This window comes from Pipistrellus kuhlii, unplaced genomic scaffold (genome assembly GCF_014108245.1).
Source record: "Pipistrellus kuhlii isolate mPipKuh1 unplaced genomic scaffold, mPipKuh1.p scaffold_m20_p_103, whole genome shotgun sequence".
NCBI lineage: Eukaryota > Metazoa > Chordata > Mammalia > Chiroptera > Vespertilionidae > Pipistrellus > Pipistrellus kuhlii.
This window is the reverse complement of record NW_023425409.1, coordinates 218,475-241,720: the sequence shown is the minus strand read 5'-3', so window position 1 is coordinate 241,720 and position 23,246 is coordinate 218,475. Positions and strand designations below refer to the sequence as shown.

The following is a 23,246-nucleotide window of genomic DNA, read 5'->3' as shown; positions in this document are numbered from 1 at the left end:
GCTGGAGGGGGCGGGGAAGAGGGTCTCATGGAGGAAGCACGGCTCACAAGCCCCAGCGGGTGTGGTTTTGTACAAAGTTTAATGCTCCCGTCCTGAGGCAGGACAGCTCAGGCAGTTACACCCGCCTCGGTCCGGGCGTTGGCTCCAGAGCACGTCGGCCCCGCCAGCCCCTCAGTCCAGCTTCTCCAGCACGGAGGGCACGTACACCAGGCTGAGCTCGCTGCCAAAGTTGCAGACGACGGCGGCGTTCTCCAGCACCAGGATCTGGCGGGCGGGCTGGGCCTCGCTGTTCTTGCCCAGGTAGACGGTCTGCAGCAGGTCCCCGTAGTTCAGGTCCCAGAAGGAGACACAGCCCTGGCCGCCCGTCACCAGGAGGTTGTCTGAGATGACCCCCAGGCTGGCCCCACAGCCCAGGTCCTGTAGGCAAGGACAGGACAGGCTCAGCGCCTGGACCCCTCCCTCCCTGAGCCTCAGCGAGCGCACGCGGGGCCCGCCTACCTGCTGGATGGAGTAGAGCTTGATGCCTGTGCTGCGGTCCCAGATGCAGATGAGGTCGTCCAGGCCGCTGCTGATGACGCAGGAGGCAGAGCAGGTGAGGGAGGTGACGTCGCCGCGGTGAGCGAACAAGTGGCTGACCCGGCTGCCGGTCAGCACGTCCCACAGGCAGATGGCCCCGTCCTGTCCTCCGCTGGCCAGCACCATGGTCTAGGGGAGCGAGCCGGAGCTGGGTGTCGGGGGTCCCACGCCCAGGGGGTGGCCACGCCGCTCCCGCACCCCGCCTCGCCTCACCTGGTCTATGTACACAGCCGTGACGGCCCCCGAGTGGCCCTGCAGCGTGAAGAGGCAGCACGAGTCCTCGAGGCGGAACACCTGGCAATGGGCATCGGGCTGGTGGCTTTGGCCCGGAAACCCCCCCAGCACATCGACCCCAAACACCACGCCCCTGCTCCGTCCCGCCAGCGCAGGACACGGCCCACACTCACCCGCAGAGTGTGGTCCTGGCTCCCGGTCACGAGGCGCCCGGCAGCGGCCTTCAGGGCTGTGATGGGCTTCTGGTGCGCACAGGGCACGGTGTGGGTCAGGCGGCAGGCCACCCTGTCACTGCTGCTGTGCACCGGGGCCGCGGGGGAGCTGCCCTGCCCTGGGACCACAGGCCAGCAGAGGCTCAGCCCACCCACCATCGCACGCACCTGCCCCGCCCCCACCTGCCCAGGCCGGACCACGGACCTCGGAACTGCAGGGGGCTGAAGGCAGCGTGCGTCTCCAGGGAGAAGAAGTCGAGGGAACCGTTGAGCCGGGCAGCCACAATCCTGGAAGGAAAGCACGCCAGGTGGCTCCGAGCCCCCAGCCTTGGGGCCTTGGGGCTGAGCACCAGACGGACAGGCTCAGCTCCGCGGGGAGGCAGGAGGGGCCACGGCCAGGAGGGAAGTACAGGTGCTGGGAGAGGCGGGAGAGGCCCAGCTGGCAACCCCATGACCCTGCTTCAGCCCTCATCTGTGGAACGGGAACAGCACCGCCCCCGGGCGTCCTCAGGAAAGGAGTTAGCCCGTGTGGGTGACACTGGGCGAGTCGTGGGAGAGCGGAGGGCTGCGTGGCGGGAGCTGCAGGAGCTGCACAGGAGCTGCTTTGAAGCACCCCCCCACCTTATTTTCCCACAAAGAAACCAGGATTTCCTTCAGACCCCAGGCACAGCCGCCCCAAAGCCTGGAAGTGTGCAGGGTCAAAGTTCACTCCCACAGCAAAAGGCATGCGTGTCTCCAGCCTCTGCGTGTGGGGCGAGTGCGCAGCGTGGGGCAGGGAGGGGGCCGAGGAGAGCATGGCCGCCAGGCACTCTGGAGGTGGGTGAGGCACGCGGGCTTCCCCTAGAGCACAGGGGTCGCAGGGAAGGATGGCCAGGGCTGGAGGGACAAGCTGGAGGGCAGAACGGGGGCCGCAGAAATCAGCTGAAGGCAAGAGGTTCCTCTCCTGCTCCAGCTGCAGCTTGGACAGGGCCACAGGGTCAGGGCCGGTGGGGAAGGCGGGGCCGGTGGGAAGGCGGGGCCAGGGGAAGGCGGGGCCCGGTAGGGGGAAGGCGGGGCCGGTGGGAAGGCGGGGCCAGGGGAAGGCGGGGCCAGGGAAGGCGGGCCCGGTGGGGGGAAGGCGGGGCCAGGGGGAAGGCGGGGCCGGGGGGAAGGCGGGGCCGGTGGGGAAGGCGGGCCCCGGTGGGGGGAAGGCGGGGCCAGGGGAAGGCGGGGCCAGGGGAAGGCGGGGCCCGGTGGGGAGAAGGCGGGGCCCGGGGGGGAAGGCGGGGCCCGGTGGGGGGAAGGCGGGGCCCGGTGGGGGGAAGGCGGGGCCCGGTGGGCGGAAGGCGGGGCCCGGTGGGGGGAAGGCGGGGCCCGGTGGGGAAGGCGGGCCCCGGTGGGGAAGGCGGGCCCCGGTGGGGGGAAGGCGGGGCCAGGGGAAGGCGGGCCCCGGTGGGGAAGGCGGGGGCCCGGTGGGGAAGGCGGGGCCCGGTGGGGGGAAGGCGGGGCCAGGGGAAGGCGGGGGGCCCGGTGGGGAAGGCGGGCCCCGGTGGGGGGAAGGCGGGGCCAGGGGAAGGCGGGGCCAGGGGAAGGCGGGCCCCGGTGGGGAAGGCGGGCCCCGGTGGGGGGAAGGCGGGGCCCGGTGGGCGGAAGGCGGGGCCCGGTGGGGAAGGCGGGGGCCCGGTGGGCAGGCGGGAAGCAGCAGGAGCACTGGCAGGCTAAGAGCTATCCCGTCCCAGGAGTGTGTGGAGCCAGGTGGCAGGGACAGGCCAGCAGCCACAGGAAAGTTTAAACAAGACTCTGGAAAGTACATTTTTCTGGAACTGAAAATGCAGCCAAGAAACTCAGGAAGTCAGCATTGAGGCCAGAGACCTTGGCCCTCAGAAGGGAAAGGAGGCTGAAGCCGGTTTGGCTCAGTGGTAGAGCCTCGGCTTGCGGACTGAAAGGTCCCGGGTTCGATTCGGGTCAGGGGCATGTACTTTGGTTGCGGGCGCATCCCCGGTGGGGGGTGTGCAAGAGGCAGCTGGTCGATGTTTCTCTCTCATCGACGTTTCTAGCTCTCTATCCCTCTCCCTTCCTCTCTGTAAAAAATCAATAAAGTATAAAAAAAAAAAAAAAAAAGGGAGAGGAGGATGTCCTCACCTCCGGTGGCCACGGGCTCACGTGGTCTCTAATGCCTTTCCCACCTCGCCCAGGTGCTAACTCCTTTCCTCCACAGGCGGGCGCTGAGGCAGGGTCATGGGGTCGCCACCTGGGCCTCTCCCGCCCGCATCGCCCCGGTGGCCATCTCTTCCGGTGGCCACTGGTGTCGGCCGACTCAGCCAACCGCCCTTCCAGGGCCCGCAGGGCAGGGCAGGGCAGGGGCACCAGTGAGGAGAGCCGGGCCAGGACGGCCAGGATGGGGGCTGAGGCATAGCCTGTGCTCACCTTCTGTCCAGGAACACGAGGGCAGTGATTCCCGAGGAGACGTGCTCACTGCTGCAGCGCAGTGTGCCCTCCACAGCGTCCCACACCTGCAGGCCCGGGCCATGAGCAACTGCGGACGGAGGGCGCACAGCCCTGCCCGCCTCCAACCCCCTGCCCCCTGCCCCTCCAACCCCTGCACCCCCTCCAGCCCCCTATCCTCCTCCAGCCCCCTGTCCCCCTCCAGCCCCTGCCCACCTCCAGCCCCCTGTCCCCCTCCAGCCCCTGCCCACCTCCAGCCCCGTCCCCTCCAGCCCCTGCCCACCTCCAGCCCCGTCCCCCTCCAGCCCCTGCCCACCTCCAGCCCCGTCCCCCTCCAGCCCCGCCCCCCTCCAGCCCCCTGCCCCCCTCCAGCCCCTGCCCACCTCCAGCCCCCTGAAACCCTCCAGTCCCCCGTCCCCCTCCAGCCCCCCGTCCCCCTCCAGCCCCCCGTCCCCCTCCAGCCCCCTTCCAGCCCCTGCCCCCCTCCAGCCCCTGTCCCCCTCCAGCCCTGTCCCCCTCCAGCCCCCTGTCCCCCTCCAGCCCCTGTCCCCCTCCAGCCCCCTGTCCCCCTCCAGCCCCTGCCCACCTCCAGCCCCATCCCCCTCCAGCCCCTGCCCACCTCCAGCCCCATCCCCCTCCAGCCCCTGCCCACCTCCAGCCGGCCGCTGCTCCTGCCCACCAGGATGAGGTTGCCCTGCAGCTCCAGGCTCCAGATGGAGCCCTCGGCACTGGGGGCCCAGGCGAGGGCCGGGGCGCCCTGCTCGAGGGCAGAGCCGCCCTCGTCCTCGGGGGCCTGGGGCAGCAGGGGCCCGGGGGAGGGCGGGCCCAGGGCGGGGGCGCGGGCGGGCGCGAGCCCCTCCTGCTGGCGCGCCCGCTGGACCAGGCGGCTGAAGTCGTAGCCGGGGCTGTCCCGAGAGCGGCCGCAGCCGGCCCGGTGCCGGGGCTCCGGCTGGGGGGCCTCCGAGGGCCACGGCCGGACGGAGAAGTTGGTGTCGATGAGGCAGGTGAGGTCGGGCTGGTCACCGAAGACAGACGGTGGCGCGAGGCCCGGGGGACAGGGCTGCTGTGGAGGGCTGTCCGCAGGCTCCTCGCCGCTCTTCCCGCCGTCCGACAGCCGCTCCCAGCGCTCCTGAGCCTCCAGCACGCCCCCGCCACCGCTGTCCCTGCGCTGCCTGCGGGCGGGGGGCGGTGAGGGCGGTGAGGGCGGTGAGGGCGGTGAGGACGGGCAGGAGGATGGTGAGGGCGGTGAGGGCGGGGGGGCGGTGAGGGCGGGCAGGAGGATGGTGAGGGCGGTGAGGGCGGTGAGGACGGGCAGGAGGATGGTGAGGGCGGTAAGGCAGCAGGGGGGGCAGGAGGACGGTGAGGGTGGGAGGGCGGTGAGGGCAGTGAGGGCGGTGAAGGTGGTGAGGACGGTGAGGCAGCAGGCGGGGGGGCTGACTGGGACAGACCCACCTGGGGCGAGGGATGCGGGTGAGGCAGTCCCCGGTCTGCGCGTCCCACACGCACACGTGGCCTGCCAGGCAGCAGCTCACCAGCAGCATGCCGTCGCTGGCCAGGCACTCGATGTCCTGCGGGCACAGACGGCATGGGCACGGGCGCGGGCGCAGGGGCGGGTGGGGGCGGGGCGCGGGCGCGGGGCTGTCGGGTGGGTGCGGGCGCAGGCGGGGAAGGGCCGCGGGTGCGGGGCTGTCGGGCGGGTGCGGGCGCAGGCGGGGAAGGGCCGCGGGTGCGGGGCAGGGGCGCGGGCGCGGGGCTGTCGGTGGGGGCGCGGGGCTGTTGGGCGCGAGTGCGAGCGGGGGCGCGGGCGGGGCTGTAGGTCGGGGGCGCGGGGCTGTCGGGCGGGTGCGGACGCAGGCGGGGAAGGTGGCGCGGGCGCGGGGCTGTCGGGCGCGGGCGCGGGGCTGTCGGGCGGGTGCGGGCGCAGGCGGGGAAGGGCCGCGGGTGCGGGGCAGGGGCGCGGGCGCGGGGCTGTCGGGCGGGTGCGGACGCAGGTGCGGGCGGGGTCGCGGGTGCGGGCGCAGGCGGGGAAGGGGGCGCGGGCGCGGGGCTGTCGGTGGGGGCGCGGGGCTGTTGGGCGCGGGTGCGAGCGGGGGCGCGGGCGGGGCCCTGGGCGCACTCACCATGAGGTGCCCGCGCAGCACCAGGGGCACGATCTCGGTCTCGGGGGGTGTGTAGCCGTAGTCGTCACAGGGCAGGTCCCCGCGGCGCCGCCGGCCCGGCCCGCCCGGCTGCCCGTAGTTGCGCGGGCAGAGCACGCGGTACAGGCAGAGCAGCAGCAGCACCAGCACGATGCCCGCGGCCAGGCCCAGCGCGGCCACCCTGCGGAGAGGCGGTCAGTGCGCCCGGCCCGGCCCGGCCCGGCCCGGCCGGCACCCTCCCGCCGGGGCCTTACTTGTACAGGGTGACGTCTCCGTGGGCGGGCGCCCCGGGCCCCTGGGGGCCGGCCTCCCAGGGGCCGCCGGGCCTGGGCTGCAGCGGGGGCCAGGCGCTCCGGCCGTCCTGGGGGTGCCGCCCCTCCAGCGCCTCCTGGGGGTTCAGGCGGAGCGTGACCGGGATGACGGGCAGCAGGCTGATGTACCTGGGACAGGGCCGGCAGCCTCAGCCAGGAGCCCCCAGCCCAGCCTGCCTCAGCCCTGCTCCTCACACACCAGCGCGGCCGGAAGCAGCGGCCGGGCGGGCTCCCCCCAGGGGGGAGGGACGCCTGGGGACGGGGCTGACCCGCGGGAGGTGCAGGCAGCGGCCCACCTCTTGGCCAGCGTGATGTTGTAGTAGCTGAACAGCGTGGGCCAGTGGCGGAAGGACAGCTTCCGCCACAGCTCCTCGTCCTCGGGCCCCCAGGTGACCTCGGGGGCGGGGCTGTCCGGGGCGCCCTTGGCGGGGCCCCCGGCCTCGGGCAGCTCCCCCGGCAGCGGCAGCGTGTGGTTCTCGGGGAGGTGGGGGGCGTCGGGGGGGAAGATGGAGAAGGCGGGGTCCGGGTGGCCGGCGGGCAGCATGCCTCCGGGCACAGGCACGGGCGTGAGGGCGCCCTCGCCCAGCGGGCTCTGCTCCGTCACCTGGGCGGCGAGGTAGACGCGCAGCCCGGCAGGGTCGGTGTACACCAGGATGCCGATCCAGACCACGGTGCCCGCCTGCAGGGCAGGGCGCTCAGCGGGGCTCCGGGCCAAGGGGCAGCCCCACCCCACGCTTGGCCCTCCTGCCGGAGGCGGCAGCACAGGGACCTCAGGCCTCCTCCCTCTGCCTCCCAGGCCCCCACCATCAGGGCCAGCTGCCCGGGGACCCGGTTCCTCTCCTGCTCGGGGCAGGGAGTCCCGGCCGGAAACAGCGGCCCCCGCCCCACCTCAGCGGAGACCATCCCAGGGTCAGGGCCAGAGGGGCGACTCCGGGCCTGCTGAGGGGGCACCCAGGCCTGTCTTCACTCCACTCCCCGTGCTGGCTCCTGCCCGGGTCACCACCCCTGCCCTGATGCCCAGGGCTGCTACCCAGACCAGCTGTTCACCTGGGAGCAGGTTTGGGTGGAAGAACCCCCCCCCAGACTTTAAGGCAAAGCTCTGCAGGATGGCGGGGTACCATGATGAGCCGCTGTGCCAGGCGGGTGCGGGCCAGGAAGTAGATGACCCTCAGCCGCTTGGGGAGCCGCAGGTTCCGGAAGGAGGACGGCTGCAGCGTGACGGTGTGCGGGGTGGCCGGCCGCACGGCCAGCTGCCGCTCAAAGCGCACGGGGCGCCCCCCCGGCTTGGCGGGGGGCAGGCAGGCTTCAGGGGGCAGCCGCTTGTTCAGGTCCGCCAGCTGTGGGCACAGGTCGGAGTGAGCTCCCGCGGGCGGAGCTGCCCGCTGAGGTCACACCTCCCAGAGACCCCGAGGCTCAGCCAGGGCCCAGGCAGTGGCCCGCTCCTACCTCCATCCTGCGAATGTCGATGGACAGGACGGTGGTGAAAAACAGCATCTGGAGGAAGAAGTCGGACACCAGGCCCACAACGGCGAAGAGACAGAACTCCTGGAATCCGAACGGGACCGTGACCTCGGGCCAGCCAGCCCCTGCCCTGCCCGCAGGCACCTCACCATCGGCACCCCCCAGGCAGCGGCTGAACATGGGCTCCGCCGAGCCCGGGCCGTGCAGGCGCCCTCCCTGCCCACCAGGGGGCAGCAGAGGCCAGAGGCGGCTCTCCACCCCCGGGGAGTCTGATCCAGGCTGGAGAGCTGAGCCACCAGCCTGCTGTGCCCTGGGCCAGGCCCTGCCCAGGCGCGGAGATGGCACCTCCCGGGTTCAGCAAGGTCCCACCACAGCTGCACTGGGCGGGGCGGGGCGGGCAGGCGGGATGCCCTCCTGTGAGGCTCGGCACGCCCACCAGGACCCACGGCAGCTCCGTGCCCGGGACTGCACTGTGCCCGGCGGGTGCAGCAGGCCGCCCCGGGCAGGACCCCTTCCTGCCTGTCCCCCGGTCAGGCCGGCTCCGACTCAGTGCAGGGCTGCCCGCCGCTGAGCGGGCACAGGGGTGGCCGCCTACGACATGGGGGACGTGACTAGGGACGGCGTGTGTGGGTCCGGAGGAGGAGACCAGTTTGGGAACCGTGTCTGCCTGGGTCGGCAGAGCCAGCTGCCGAGTGCCCCCAGCCCTCCTGCCGCAGCCGAATGGCAGAGGACAAGATCACAGGCAGAGCCGTGCTGGAGCCGGGCCCCCGTCGGGAGCTGCCTGCACTGGACGCCCGGCGCCCGGCTCACACAGGCAGAGCACGGCGGGCCTCACCTGGATGGCGGGCACGAGGGTGAAGTAGCCGATGAGGATGATGCCCAGCTCCGTGGCCATGTTCTTCATGATGGACCAGCCCTCACAGCTCAGGCCTGCGGGGACAGCAGGGCGTGGGAGCGCCGTCCATGACGTGTCCGCAGGCCGCCCGAGTCCCGAGGATGGAGACGGGGGAGGGGCCGGCCTCCGGAGGCAGCCGGTCCCCCAGGGCCCACCCTCAGGCTGCGGAAGGGAGGGGCGGGGCGGGAGCACAAACGCAGTGCTGCCCTCGGGACGCTGGTCCCCTGGGGACCCGGGGCAGAGCGGCTCTGGCGGCAGAGGGTCCCCTCCCGGCCCCCTCAGCACCGCACCAGCCGCAGGGCCCGGCTCGCCCGGCAGCCCAGCCCCAGCCCTGCCCCCGACGAGGGCTGGGAAGCGGGGTCACACGGTCAGGCCTCCGGCCTGGGCTCTGTGTCCCCAGGACCCAGATCGCAGGGCTCTGCTGGAGGGTCCCGCCTGGACAAGGCCCAGCAAACCCACAGCCGCGGAGCCCGGCTGGCTCTCTGACCCTGAACCAGGACCGTCTCGACGCAGGGCCCGTGCTCCGGGGAGGAGCCAGTAACCCCCGCCCCCTACCTTGGGCGATGCGCAGCTTCACCTCCAGGTCCACGGGCGTCGAGACCACGGACTTGGTCAGCACCAGCACGTTCTCCAGCCCGATCACCACCACCAGGTAGGGGAAGATCTCGCTGGAGGAGAGGGTGGGAGCACTGAGCCGCACAGCAGCGGCGGCGGCTCTGTCCCTCCCACGCCAGGCCCCACCGCTCAGCGGCGCTCTGGCCGGCCCCAGGACAAGGAGCAGGAAACAGACTCCCCGAGTCTGCATCCAGGTCAGGCGGCTGTAGGGCAAACCCAGGGAGGGACCCGGCCCAGGTGCAGACAAGGGCCAGGTGACAACCTAGAGGGCCTGCACCTCTTCAGGGCCGAGCCTCCTGTAAGAGCCCGTCTGGCCGGCTACACGTCTATCAGGAAAGAGGAAGTGGGTGCTTCCTCTCAGGCCACCTGGGGCTCAGCCATCAAGGAGCAGTATGCCCAAGCATCAAGTGTACACACATCCACACGTATGTGCACACAGTGCAGACATAGTCACACACATCCATGCACCAACGTACATGCACATACGTAAATACACGGGTCCACGTGTTACATATGCATATGAAGATATCCCACATGCATCAACATATACATGCATGAACGTATACACACATGCCGTACATTTATGTAGGACTATAAGCCAGGTAACAGGGAAGAAATACTCCTCTTAAAGGTCAAAGGACAGTGCGCCCAGCCCTGGGCCAGCCCCGGGGAGCCAGCTGGAGACCTACCCGCCGTTGAGGGTGGGCGTCAGGCCGAAGAGCGTGCAGAGCCCCACCGACATGAGCAGCGAGCTGAGCACGGTGACCACGGCGGCCAGAGCCAGCCCCCACTTGGACTTGACCATGTCGATCTTGCCTGGAGGGCAGAGGGCACGTCAGGGGCACCTTCCGACCCGGCCCACAGCCTGGCGGAGCCACTAGGAGTGTGTGTATGTGTCCCCCCGTATCACCAAAGGAAGGGGCAGCACGTACACACACACACACACACCCCCCCCGGGCAGAGACCAGCTGCTCCTGAGGAGCCGCCGGGACGCGCTGCCGGGGACCTACGTGTGGAGAAGTAGATGTAGGCGAAGAGGATGATGTAGGTGGTCACCAGCGGGATGAGCTCGGCCACGCCGATCTCCTCCTTAAAGTGCACGTGCACCAGGCTCTCGGCCCGCAGGCTGCAGTTGGGGCTGGGGTGCAGGAGCATCAGGCGGGCCCGCAGGCTGCTCAGGAACCTGGGGCGGGGGTGGGGGTGGAGTGGGGGCTGTACCTCATGGTCCAGGACAAGGACAACGCCACCCCGCCACGCCCACCCACACCCAGGCTGGGGCGACTGCAGTGCGGCGGAGGACTCCGGCCCCAGAGGCCTGGGGTGAGCAGCCGGGGCCGGCCCTGTGCTCAGAGAGATGGCTGGAGGCACGAGAGCACAGGGCTTGCCAGCTGCTCAGCCCTCCCTCTGGACCCCCACGCGGCAGACGGCCCGCGGCCTGCCCGCGGCTCACTTGGCGTGGTAGCGCCGGAAGACCAGGGTGATGGTGTAGGCGGCCATCCTCTTCCTGGCGAACAGGCTCACCCCGCTGTACTTGCCCGGGACCCCGAACAGCAGATCTGCAGCAGAACCAGCCGGCACTGACCGGGCGTCCCCCGCCCCCGCCCCCGGCCCCGGGCACGGGGGACCCCGCTGCCGGGCACCCCACCTTTGAGCGTGGCCGAGGTCTGCAGGGTCTTGGGCTCGTGCTGGTGGACGGTGGCGATGATGTCGGGGTCGGCGTGGAAGCGCTCGCGGTCATTCTGCCAGAAGCCGGCCGGGGACAGCAGCAGGCAGCCGTGCTCGGGCAGCAGGTTCCGGAGCTTCCGGAGGCCTGGCAGCAGGTCGGTCACCTGCAGGCACACGTCCTCCAGGCTCCTGGCCCCGGAGCTGCTGGGGAAGGGGCACGTGCCGATTCGGGCAGGCCCACGCCCGCCGGCCCCGCACCACCAGTGCCCGTGCCAGGGTCTGAGCCCGAGGTCAAGGCGGCAGGAAAGGCCCTTCCGGGTCGACAACCTCATGGGCTGTGCTTCCCAGATGTGAGCCCAGGGCTGACCTCCTGGCAGGCCAGCCGGGCGCACAGCCGCCCTCTAAGGCCCGGGCCGTCCAGGGAGCTGCCAACACCTGCTCGGCTCCAGACGCGCCCCGGGTGGCGCTCACGTCCCGTCAGCACGCCCTGACCCGCCGGGAGCGCCTCAGGTGGCGGGCCACCCCCTGCCTGGCCCAAGGCCCAAGCTCAGGGCTCAGGGTGCAGGCCAGCGAGCGCTGCTCCATAGGTGCGCCGAGGACCGCCCGCCTTCCCCGAGGGGCCGAGGGCGCCCGATACCTGTCCCTCAGCACATGGTTCCGGATCTCCTCCACCAGCTGGAAGGCCCGGGACAGAGGGGAGCGGAACACGTCCACGGCCAGGAGGTCCTTGTGCCAGGGCGACACCGAGGATTTGACCAAGATCTGCTGGACGTACGCCACCGGGGCGCCCACGTACTGCGGAGACGGGCGCCGGGGGTCAGGGCGCCAGTGTGACGCCAGGTCCCCCCTCCGGCTGAGCAGGAGTGAAGTATCCATGCCCGGCAGACATGGTGCAGTGGTGGAGTCCTGACCTATGAACCAGGAGGTCCCGGTGGGGGGCGTGCAGGAGGCAGCCGACCCATGGTTCTCACCATCGATGTTTCTCTCCCTCTCCCTCTCCCTTCCTCTCTGAATCAATAAAGTCCCATTTTTTACATGTGGGCCGCAGGACAGGCATGTCTGACTCCCACACGAGGCCCTGAGCCGTTTCTGGGAGACGAGAAGGTGGCTGCAGGGCCGGGTGGGGGCCGGCGCTGCTGTTTAGGGGAGTTTCTGTCACAAGAGGAAGGAGCCTCGGGCGGCGGTGCTGGTACATGACAGTGTGCAGGGTGCTCAACGCCCGAGCTGTGCATTAAAGACGGTGAAGATGCTACGTTTACGGTTAAAGCTGGAAGAAATAACCTGTATCCCGCCCCTGGAGCCCCCCCTGGGAGTGGACGCAGGGGGGCTGCGGGAGCCAGGCCAGGACGCTGGCCGCCAGCCCGGAGGGAGGGCCCCCTCGGCCCAGCGGCAGCCTTGGCCGCCTGAGACCCTGAGCTGAGGACACAGATAAGCAGCCAAGGCTGCGGTGACCCGGACCGGCTGACGCGCGGGCAGGTCACCAGGGCGGAGCTCCCCGGCGAGGCCGCCCGGGCCCCTGGGAAAGCTGCGTCCGGCCCCCCCTGCCAGGCAGGGCCGGATGAGGCTCAGGTGTCGGTGACCTGGTCTGGGGGAGCCAGGCCAGTCCTCAGCTTGTTCTGTTTGGGCTTCTCTGGAACACAATCCTTCCTCACAGACAGACCCTCGCCCTGACCCACGGCAGAGGAGCAGGCTGGGCTCCTCTGGCACAGGCCTGGCGCCGCCCCCGCTGTGGGCCTGGGCCTGGCCTCCCCCCTCAGCAGGCCGGACTCCCTGAGGAGCGGGACGAGAACCCCAGCCCCACACGTGGAGCCGCTGGGCCTTCAGGTCCTCAGAGCCTCCTCCTCCCGCCCCCGCACCCCTCGACCCCCATCTGCACAGTCGTCTCGGCCTCCGAAGTCTCCCGTCACTCTCCTCTCACCCAGCCCGTCTCTCCTCGGACCCCAGCACCTACCCACTCGGGCCGCTCGCTCGGCTCTCCTGGCGTGGGCTCGGGGGCCCCGGGCGGGGGCGCGTAGTCCTTCACGGGGGTGCTGAACTCCACGGGCCCCGTCCCCGGCAGGGGGAGCTTCAGCAGCGGGTAGCTGGGGGCGGGAGGAGAGGGGTTAGGACAGAGGGAGAGAGTCTGCAGAGGACACTCGGAGGGCGCTGGGCGAGGGCACCAGGAGGCGCAGGCGGGCTGCAGGGTTAGATGCCGTCACCCCGGCGGCCTCCCCCCCTAAGTCACCGGGCTCCGGGGGGAAGGGGCCCTCCTGAGGCCTTGGCCTTCTCATGAGGTTCCCACCCAGAGGCCTCGCCAGACATCCGAGGACGGTCTGTTTGAAGCACGTGTGAGGCCAAGTCAGTCGTTAGACAAGGCCCACGCGCAGCCACGCAGCTGCCCACTCGCCCGCCGGCGACACCCCCAGACGGCCAGAGGAGCCTTTGGGGAGGGGTCACAGCACCCCTTCCCTTCAACTGCCCCACCGACCGCGCTCCAGCCCCGTGCAGGCCTCAGCCACCGCGCGTCACTGCCACTGTGCAGAGCGGGAGACCAGGGAGGAACCGGCTGGGGGGGCGGGCCCCACGCCAACCAAAGGCCCCGAGCCACAGCGCCCCAAGGCCACCAAACGGCGGCTCCCGCTTCTAATGGGGCCGAGGCAGGACGTCCAGAAATTCCCAAGGAGACACAGCTGTGTGGCCAGGCCCCCCCGCCAACACGCAATGCCCAGTTCCTGCGCCCGCACACAGAGCCGCCAGGAGGTGGGTGCTGTGGCGGGGGGAAGCAGGGCCCGAGGCTGGACCTGCACGGCCCCCTGCTCCCGGCCGTGTGGGCCAGACCAGCCTGACCCTCCGCTCGGCTCCGGGAGCCGCAGCGGGCCCAGGAGGGCGGGAGGAGGCAGAAGCGGCCGCCTCGGCGGAGTGGAGTGCAGCCTGCAGCCTCCTCCGGCCCCGCCGCCCACATGTCACCGCCCGGATGCCTGGGCGGCCCATTCCCGCGGCCACGGCCCCGTCTCGGCCTCTCCTTCGCTGAGTCCCCGTCCCGGCCTGGCAGGGCCGAGGCGACCGGTGGCCACGCTCTCCCCGCGCTCTGGGGGAGCAGGTCTGCCGGGGCGTCCCCAGAGCTGATCAAAGGTCATGGGTTCCAGTCGGATGGCACGTACCCCAGTTGCAGGCTCGATCCCAGGGCCCAGGTCAGGTGTGTGAGGGAGGCAACCAATCAATGTGTCTCTCACATCGATGTTTCTCTCGCTCTCCCCCCTCCCTTCCACTCTCGCTGAGAATCTGCTGGAAAACGCGCGGTGAGGATCCGCCGCCACCACCACCACCACCACCGGAGGACTCCGCCTCGCGGCCCGAGGCCCTGGGGCCAGCCGAGTGCGGGAGCCTGGGAGCCGTGCTCCAGGGACGCAGAAGCGGGTTCCGGGGACGGGAACAGAGGTGGCGGAGGCGGAGCAGGGCACGGGCTGAGGGCTGGGCAGCCCGGGGCAGCCCGGGCGGGCACGTACCAGCAGGCGAGGATGCAGAGCCCGGTGAAGAGGGTGATGGGCACGGGGTAGGAGGCGCACAGCAGCCCGTGGTTGTAGAAGGCCCGTGACGTCTTCTCCCGCAGCCGCTCCGTCAGGGTCATCCTCAGTACCCGTCACCGCGCCGCCATCCCCGGCGGGCGCAGGGCTGGGCCGGCGGGCGCTCCCCGGTGCTGGCAGCCACCATCTGTCCTGCAGAGGGCGGCAGTGAGCGGGACCAGCTCTGCAGTGGGGAGGCGGGACACACACACACACACACACACACACACACACACACACGAGAGGCGCAGTGACACGGTTCTCCACACACACAGCCTTGGGCAGCTTGGAGTGAGCGGCCAGAAAAGCTAAAAACTGTGTGTGTGTGCGCGTGTGTGTGTGTCTGTCCGCCGGCACTGCCCCGCATGGCCCAGGGACGCGGTGTGTGAGAGAGTGCGTGTGTGTGCATGTGTGTGTGTGTGTGTGTGTGTGTGTGTGTGCGGTCCCCCGGCACTGCCCCGCATGGCCCAGGGACGCAGTGTGTGTGTGCGTGTGTGTGTGTGTCTGTCCGCCAGCACTGCCCCGCATGGCCCAGGGACGTGGTGTGTGAGAGAGTGTGTGTGTGTGCGTGTGTGTGTGTGTGTGTGTGTGTGGTCCCCCGGCACTGCCCCGCATGGCCCAGGGACGCGGTGTGTGAGGCTCTCCCAATGGACCTCCATCCTCCCCCTCCTCCGCCCACAGGTCAGAGGAGCAGGAGACGCCTTGGGGAGCTTTAGGGGGCTCTCTGCCCCCCCCCCCGCCTCTCCCGGGAGCGAGAACAGGGGACCCTCTCGGGACCCGGCTGGAGGGCCGCGGGCCGCCCTGCCCGCAGGCCGTGGGCCTCTGCCCTGGGTCTGACCTCTGGGCAGGGGGCAGGCTGGTGGGGGCCTCCCCACCCCAGGGGTCCCTCCGGCCCTCCTCGGCGAACACGGCCCTCCGGGCTGCGCCATACGCAGGCCCGAGGGGCAGGCGACCGGCTCGCTGGCCTCGTGGTGAAACGCCACCTCCCAGTGCGGCCGGCCTCTCCTCACAACACGACAAGCCACTGGCTCACAACCCAGCCTGGCGCCGGCACAGGCAGACCCACACCGCCCGCTCTGCCTGGTGGTGTGTAACCACGCTCACGTGACAGTAAAGGACAGAGAGCTGAAATCACCACAGCTACAACGTTTGTCAACGGATACACAACGTGAAAACCTATCTGGTTTGGCTCTGCAGTCAAGGGTTTAGGGTTCGATTCCAGTCAAGGGCACATGCCCGGTTGTAGTCTCCATCCCCAGTAGGGGGTGTGCAGGAGGCAGCTGATCCATGATTCTCTCTCATCATTGATGTTTCTCTCTCCCTCTCCCTTCCTCTCTGAAATCAATAAAAATATATATTTTTTAAAAAATCAATAAAAACATTTTAAATGTAAATTGTGACATCAGCGGGTGGATAAAAAGCATAGAGTTTTTGTAAAATAGATAGTTGCAACTAGAGATGTTTTGTGTAACTCATGGTCACACAAAAGAAAAATATAGCAAATACACAAAAGAGAAAGAGAAAGGAATAAAAACATCCAATTGATGACGGAAAAGTTATCAATCAGCAAAGATAGCAAAAAAGAAACTTACAAAACTAAGTACTAAGTCCTTAACCATCAATGACTGAATTTAAATACACTCAGTTCTCGAATCCGAAGGCAGAGGAGCTGACTGGTGAGGAGGAGGACACACTAAGCGCTGGGGCCTCCCCGGGCTCCGCGTGGAGGGCGGGAAGTGCTGAGCCCAGTGGGTGCACCTCCAGTCAGGTCCACGCCCTCTGCTGGAGGACCACACCGCCGCCCTCTGCCCCGCCCACAGAGCACGCCCTCGGCCACCTCCAGGCCCCTTTCTCTCGCCCTCTGACGTCTGCATCCTGTGCCCGGCCACCTCCCGCAGCCAGGCTTCTCTCCAGGTTCCAGCCCACCCGGAGCAGCACGGAGGGCATCTGTGCCATTTCCGACGCAGTGGCTGGGGCGGGCAGAGCGTGTGGGCAGCGCTCGAGTCCAGCATGGCCAGGCCTTGACAGTCACTCCCCTCACACGCACACACACACCAGAGCAACCCCAGTCCTGCAAGCCCGTCCTGGGGCGCCGTCCGGGGGAACCCATGCTCCCCTCGAGACCATGTGACGTGTCTGCTCCAGGCGGGACACGCCTGGATGCACCCCCATGGCATGGTGACGGCCACAGGCCTCGGCCGGCACACACAGGCCTGCAGCCAGGAGCAACCGGCCGGCCTGGGCAGCCCCAGCGAGGGCAGGCGTGCCCCAGGCCTGTGGACACCGCTGCTGTGCACACAGCGCCGCCATCGCCCAAGGACGCGCTCTCAGATCGACCCCGCTGCTCAGCAACGTGACTCTGCCTGTGTGTGTTTGCATACGAGACACAGACCTCAATCACGTATTTATGTCCTTTCAGCCCCTAAGCTCACTTCACGCCCAGGGACAGAGCTTACACATAAACGTCTACAAACCACTTAAGACCAAAGCCTGAGAACAGCGGGCAGAGGGTACATACAGTCAGCCCTCCACAGGAGAGGGAAATGCCCCTTCTGCTCTAAGCAACGGAGACACATCTCCCCACCTGAGCTGGGAGTGTTCCCACTGCTCTCTTAACTTCCCTAAATTGGAGCTAAGAAGTTCTGGGGGGGTCCCAGGTCCAATTCCGGTCCAGGCCCGTACCTGGGCTGCAGGCTCCTCCCTGGCCTGGGCCCTGGTCAGGCACCTGCAGGAGGCAGCCTATCGATGTGTTGCTCTCACAGGGATGTCTCTGTCTTTCCCTCTCCCTTCCACTCTCTCTAAAATCCATAGGGAAATATCCTCAGGTGAGGATTAACGAGAGAAAAAGCCCGCGCTCTGGGGCAGGAGCGGACGGGGTGCTGACCGCCGGCTGATGCGGGAGGCTCCTGTGTCCCCGCCCCAGCAAACCTGACCCCTGCGTCCCCCGGGAGACTGGCCGGCCGGAGATAAGGCCTCTCTGGACAAGGGGCGCTGTGAGCGGCGGCCAGAGAGCACTCAAGTGTCGGCACTGAGCTATCACAGCCGGAGCCGCGAGCGAGGGACACGGTGCCGCCTGCGTCAGGAAAGGAGCCTGTGTCACGCACCCGACCGGACACTGAGCTGGAAGGCGCGGCCTGGCCAGAGGACGGTGACCTGCTGGGCGGCGGGCCCTTCCTGGGCGTGCAGGGTGAGTGTGTTCCTGCACCCACAGGGAGTTTAAAAGCATGCTTCCCGCGGAGGCAGCACCAGCTCCGAGCCTGCACACCGCCCCCCGCAGAGCACGTGGGCAGAATCTGTACCTGCCTGCGTGCACCCAGCCCTCTGGGCTCCCTCACTGCCGGGTCCCTCCCAGGAGAGGCCCCAGCCGAAGGCCTCTGCACCCTGTGTGCCCAGGGCTCGGCCGGTGCTGAGTGGAAAGTCATGGCAGGGCTGTTCTCTGTGCCGACCGAGTCCTCGGGGAACATGGGATCTCGGGGGGACAGAGTGTCAGGCAAGGACTCTTCTCTAAGCATCAACATTAGCTCCGTGAGCTGCAGAGTGGCCGAGGGGACTGAAAGGAGAGGACGGAGGGGACAGTGTGGGACGGCCAGGCGAAGGCAGGCAAGCGCTCCCCGCCCTCCCTCTGCACTGCACTGACCACACACAGCGGGAGCCACGGCCCTGATGTACAGCTGGCAGCCCCAGGTTCCCCAAGACGAGGCCTGTGGCCCGGGGGAGGCGCCCTGAGCCTCTGCCAGCCAGGGAGACGGAGACGGGAGCACGGCCAGGACCGGCCCGGCGCCCACCACTCGGACACCTCCCGCCCGGCTTCCTACACAAGGGTGGTCGCCGGCGAGCGCCAGGGGTCCTGGCAGTCTGCACAGAAGGGTGACGATTCTGCCGAAACCGGTTTGGCTCAGTGGATAGAGCCAGCCTGCGGACTGAAAGGTCCTGGGTTCGATGCTGGTCAAGGGCATGGTTGCGGGCACATCAGTGCAAGAGGCAGCTAATAGATGATTCTCTCTCATTGATGTTTCTAACTCTATCCCTCTCTATAAAAATTCAATAAAATATATATTTTTTAAAAAGTGTGACGATTCTATTTTATCACTTTCTCAAAAGCTTTTTGTTGTTGTTGTTGTTAATCCTCACCCAAGGATACTTTCCCAATGATTTTTAGAGAGGGAGAAAGACAGACATCGATGTGAGACAGACACCTCGATTGGTTGGCACCTGCCCGGGCCGACCAGGGAGGAGCCTGCAATTGAGGTCCGTGCCCTTGACCAGAACGGAGCCTGGGACCCTCCCAACGCTCTATCCCTGAGCCAAACCAGCTAGCCGGGCCTGTGTGGCTCTGTGGATCGAGGATCATTCTATACACCTAGAGGTCACCAGTTCAATCCCAGTCAGGGCACATGCCCAGATTGCGGGCTCAGTCTCCTGTAGGGGGTGTGCCGGAGTCAGCTGATCAATGATCAATGCTTCTCTCTCATCATTGATATTTCTCTCTCTCTCTCTTCCTCTCCATCCCTGAAATCAATAAAAATATATTTAGCCAAAACCAGTTTGGCTCAGTGGATAGAGCTTCGGCCTGCAGACTGAAAGGTCCCAGGTTAGATTCTAGTCAAGGGCATGTACCTTAGTTGCGGGCACATCCCCAGTAGGGAGTGTGCAAGAGGCAGCTAGCTGGTCGACGATTCTCTCTATCGATGTTTCTAACTCTCTATCCCTCTCTCTTCCTCTCTATAAAGAAATCAAAATAAAAAATAAAAAAATATATTTGTGTGTGTGTGTGTGTGTGTGTGTGTGTACATATAAAGAATTTTGAGGGAAAAAGAAAGAATTTGTACCCTTACAAAATTTCGTGAGAACGAACACTCGAGACTCCAAGACCCAAATGTAAGGCTGAAACGATGACTCCCAGAAGAAAACAAAGAGCACAGGCGCACGCACTGATGTGGCAGCGGTGCCTGGCCGTGGCCAGAGGCCAGCCTCACAGAAGACAAGCAGCTGGCCTTGAGGGAACCACGCTGTGTGCATGGAGAGGCCCGTCCCAGGCAGGAGGCAGCCGCAGACGGCCGGTCTCCCCGAGGACGAGCACAGGAAACACACACACTCCTGAGCTCGGCGTTTTAAACGGACCAGGACCCCAACACACGTCTCCAGAGGAGAGGTGCAATGCCTAGCACACACGGAAATACACTCATGTTCTCAGACCAGGAAAGTGAAAATCAAAACTACACGGGATACCCCCTCACATCATCGGGACAGCGACCGTCACACACACACAGGAGCAGAGTGGGCGGGAGCGGGAAGAAACCGGAGCTGCTGGTGAGAATGTAAGCGGTGCGGCCGCTGGGGGACACAGCGCGGAGTTCCAAACAGCCAACCGCGGGATTACCTCCGATCCCGCGTACCACCCCGTGCACGCCCGAACTGAGCACAGGGACCTGCGAACACCGCTCACCGTGTTCCCGCAGCATCCCTCACCACGGCCGGAGGGACAGACAGTCGGAGGTCCCTCAGCGGGTGAGCAGACACACAGCACGCGTGAGCCACGAGGATGTGACGAGTGAGACAAGCCAACCACAGGCACACGGTGGCTCACTCCCACGACGCGTCAGTGCGAACAGCACCGCAGGGGAGGGGGCGGGGCCGGAGGCTCACATGGCACCGTGGCATTCCCTAATGAGCCGTTGTAATGACCTTTCCCACACCGACGGTAAGCCTGCCTCTGCCCACTCCTGTGCTCAATGCCGAATCCGAACGTGGCTCGGCGGGATGCAGCATGCCAGCCCCGGCCTGGAGGACACTCCCCGGGGCCTCGGGCTCTCGAGGACTTCTTATCCAGACCCCAATGCAAGCCCCTGGGAAGTAGCGTCCAGTGAAAAGGTAACTGGGGAGAGGCCTCCCCTCCAGCTTCAGCGAAGCACACGGGCCCGGCAGCCTGAGCAGGGCGGCTCCCGCACAGCCCCGGGCTCTTCTCCGTTAAACCGGGGCTGTGGGAGGGGAAGAATTTACCCTCCTGGCGAGACCCGAGGCACAGCTCTCTGTCGTCTGCTAAGGCGGCCAATAGTCAGTCACCGGGGTGACAAACGTGGACGCATGCCGGACCTGACCGGGACTCAGGCCCGAAAGAAAGAACCTCATCACCGTGGAGGGCGCACACACAGGAGCTGGTGGAGGGGAGATGGGCGGGCGGGGCGCGGGGCGCGGGGGAGGAGAGGCTGGGCTGCAGACCCTGAGCAGCACTCGCTCCGCTCCGCTCCGCTCCGGGAGGTGTGGTCCCAGCCCGCAGCCTGCAGCCCTGCAGCCCTGCAGCCCGCGGGGGACGCCGCTCCCAGGAGGAAGCTACTGGAAAACACAAACAAACGAGGCTTTGTCCTAAGAAGCCAGAAAAGCTGAGGAGCAGTTTTTACATGAAAAGACGGTCACACGGTGACATAGAAACAGATACAGAGCAGTGTGGTCCCGTGAGGAAGAGCGAGCGAGCAAGGATTAAGCAAGAAAGAAGGCTGTGCCGGCCGCGCGGCTCAGGCTGAGCGTCGACCTGGGAACCAGGTCACGGTTCAATTCCCTGTCAGAGCACAGGCCCGGGTTGCAGGCTCGATCCCCCGTGTGAGGCATGCAGGAGGCAGCCGGTCCACAATCTCTCTCATCATTGATGCTCCTCTCTCCCCCCTCCCTTCCTATCTGAAATCAATTAAAACACATTTAAAAGAAGAAAAATAGAAGCCCAAGAAACCCACTAGTGGCTGTATGAGGGTCATGGACAACGTGTGCGTATGTGCGCCCGCACGCGCGTGGGCGCACACACGCTCTAACCACTGAGCAACAGCCTTAGGCAATAAGCACCTATAATAAAAGTGCAATATGCTAATTAGACCGGATGTCCTTCCAGATGAAGCCGGGACTGCAGGGCGGCTGCTGCCACGGTGGGGGCCGAGTCCCTGCATGAATTTTGTGCATCGGGCCTCTATCCTATATAATAAAAGGCTAATACACAAATCGATCGGACAGTGGAACCACTGACCACACTCATCGCAGGAGCTGCCCCCTGGTGGTCAGTGTGCTCCCACAGGGGGAGGCCGCTCATGGCTGGCCAGCGGCAGTGGCGGGAGCCTCTCCTGCCTCCGTGCCAGGCTAAGGATGTCCGACTGCCGGCTCAGGCCCGCTTCCTGCAGGCGTCAGATTCCCCCGAGGCTCCCGGACTGTGAGGGCGCAGGCCAGGCTAAGGGACCCGAGTGCGCGAGTCTCGTGCGCTGGGCCTCTAGTTATTTTTTAAAGCAGGAAGGATTCTGTAACTGCTCATTTTGAGATAACGTACCAAACACGAGAATGAACTGAAGATCAAATCTAGTTTGTAAAAAGTGATAAGAAACCACTTTTTAATTTCAAAATACTTAGATGATTAAAAAATACTCTGGAGTTGGAGAATAGCACAGATGTGACTATTACAACTGCCACGTTTGTGGGAACTGATTACGTCAGTCTCACCAGCTTCTAACTGAGATTAACATGTTTAAAAGAGAAGTCCAACGGAAGTCTAAACTCCAAAGGGCTTTACCAGGCCCTGTAGCTTCAAACTGAAGAGCTGGGGCTGTGTGTGCGACGAAGAAACTACTGAGACAGATCCTCACTCACACGCATGACTGCAATTTTAAACTAATTTATAAGTGTGCTTAATGTGAAATACCAATCTCTCTGATTATGTGGAATTGCACTGAATTCCACTAGACTTCCAATTCAGAACGAGTGGCCGCATCAGGCCTTCGCTAATATGTGCATCTAGGAAATGCTAAGGAGCAAATAAACCAGTGGTTTCCAAACGTTTCTGGTTATGAATCCACAACAATTGGAGTATACATCTCCAATAGACGTGTATTTATATGCAATTTATAGTGTTTGCTTTGGTGGCACACGTATACGTAAATTACACATATACTACTGCGATATTACATACGTGTGTTCACTATTATACGGTAAAAAGCCAGTAGGCTGATGTAAACATGTTCCTGGGGCCCATGTGCACTCTTGGTGCTTAAACACACACACACACACACACACACACACACACGCACACACACGCACGCACGCACGCACACGCACCGACACGCCCACTCCGGACTCCGCTGCAAAGCGTGTGCGTGGCCTGGTGGAGGCCTGCTCTCCGCTCACAGCCGTGACCCGGGACCCACGTCCCCTCCGAGGGGCGCTGCCCACCTTACCTTCAGGGAGGGCGCGGACACTCGGACCGACGGCCAGGACCGGGCACACACACCGCAGCGTCCCCGTTATGTGCTGGACGCCAGCAGAGCAGCCCCCCAAGTTAGACGTTAGGAGGTGCGGGTTCTGAACCCACAAGAATAGTCCGTTTCCCAACCGGGCAGCTCGTTTGCTCATCTGTGACCTCAGGCAACCGACAACCTTTATGCCAACTCCTTCTAGTCCTGAACCGGGAGGACTCCCCGCCGCCCACAGCAGCTCAGTCTGTTTGGGGGGCGGGGGTCCCCTAAGCCAGGGAGTAGGAAGTGGAGAGGCTGCTTTGGCCAAACGGGGGAGCTCTCAGACGTCAGGTCAGAGACCTGACTTCCCCGTCACTCCGGGCCCGGAGGGTGCATGCGGGGACCTGCCTGCGCGGGCCTCTCCCACCCGTGTGCCCGTCCGGCCGAGCCAGGGCCGCTCCGCGAGCCCAGTGTGGGTCTGGGCCACACGGAACCGGGCACCGGGCAGAGCGCCTCTGGGATCCTCCCCGCGGGAGGCGGGAGGCCGGCGCCCGGAGGCCCCAGACCGCGGCTTCCGGGGACCTGGGCCCAAGGCGCGACCCCGCCCCGGCCGCGGCCCCGGGGCAGAGCGGCGGGCAGCGCGGCTCGCGGGGCGGGGGAGGAAGGGAGGGAGCACGGCGACCGGCCCGGACCCGGCCCAGGCCCGGCTGCTGGACAGCGCCCACGCCCCCGGCCCGCCCGGAGCCCCGGCCGCGGGAGGGGAGCCGGCGCGCCCGGCGCCGCGGGGACCGCGCGGAGGTACCTGTGGCGGCGGCGGCGGCGGCGTGCGCGCTCCGGGCCGCGGTCGGTGCGTGGCGCCCGCCCTCGCTCCCTCGCTCCCTCGCTCTCGGCCGCGGGCGCCGCGCAGCTCCCGCCCCTTCACCTCTCACCTCCCACCTCTGCCCTCCGCCCTCCGCCCTCCGCACGTGT

The 23,246-nt window shown here is 66.7% G+C and overlaps 1 protein-coding gene across 4 annotated transcripts; it reads right to left on the bottom strand.

Moving 5' to 3' along the window:
• Window positions 1-60: 60 nt before the first annotated feature.
• LOC118714785 (SREBF chaperone) lies at window positions 61-23,207 on the bottom strand. 4 transcript variants are annotated; one of them, XM_045578775.1, is made up of 23 exons: window positions 23,080-23,207; window positions 14,017-14,226; window positions 12,483-12,612; window positions 11,169-11,326; window positions 10,512-10,735; window positions 10,317-10,422; window positions 9,877-10,049; window positions 9,556-9,682; window positions 8,807-8,919; window positions 8,192-8,286; window positions 7,342-7,440; window positions 7,014-7,232; window positions 6,192-6,574; window positions 5,839-6,024; window positions 5,567-5,765; window positions 4,899-5,014; window positions 4,099-4,618; window positions 3,429-3,514; window positions 1,228-1,310; window positions 984-1,141; window positions 790-870; window positions 499-705; window positions 61-417 (listed from the first exon to the last, which is right to left on the bottom strand). In XM_045578775.1, exons 2-23 carry the CDS (start codon window positions 14,136-14,138, stop codon window positions 172-174), a joined length of 3,831 nt encoding a protein of 1,276 aa, XP_045434731.1. In that variant the 5' UTR covers window positions 14,139-14,226; window positions 23,080-23,207; the 3' UTR covers window positions 61-171. The 4 variants fall into 4 exon arrangements, with proteins under 4 accessions (XP_045434731.1, XP_036286096.1, XP_045434732.1 ...); XM_036430203.2 differs by having other exon boundaries at window positions 10,512-10,732; XM_045578776.1 differs by having other exon boundaries at window positions 14,017-14,221; window positions 23,080-23,103.
• Between the last annotated feature and the right edge of the window lie 39 nt (window positions 23,208-23,246).

Coding starts and splice junctions, on each gene's coding strand:
- LOC118714785 (XM_045578775.1), bottom strand. CDS start 14,138: ATGACCCTGACGGAGCGGCTGCGGGAGAAGACGTCACGGGCCTTCTAC. Junction 10,423..10,511: donor GACCTCGGCCACGCTCAAAG/GTGGGGTGCCCG, acceptor GTTCTGCTGCAG/ATCTGCTGTTCGGGGTCCCG. Junction 10,050..10,316: donor TTCCGGCGCTACCACGCCAA/GTGAGCCGCGGG, acceptor CCCCCGCCCCAG/GTTCCTGAGCAGCCTGCGGG.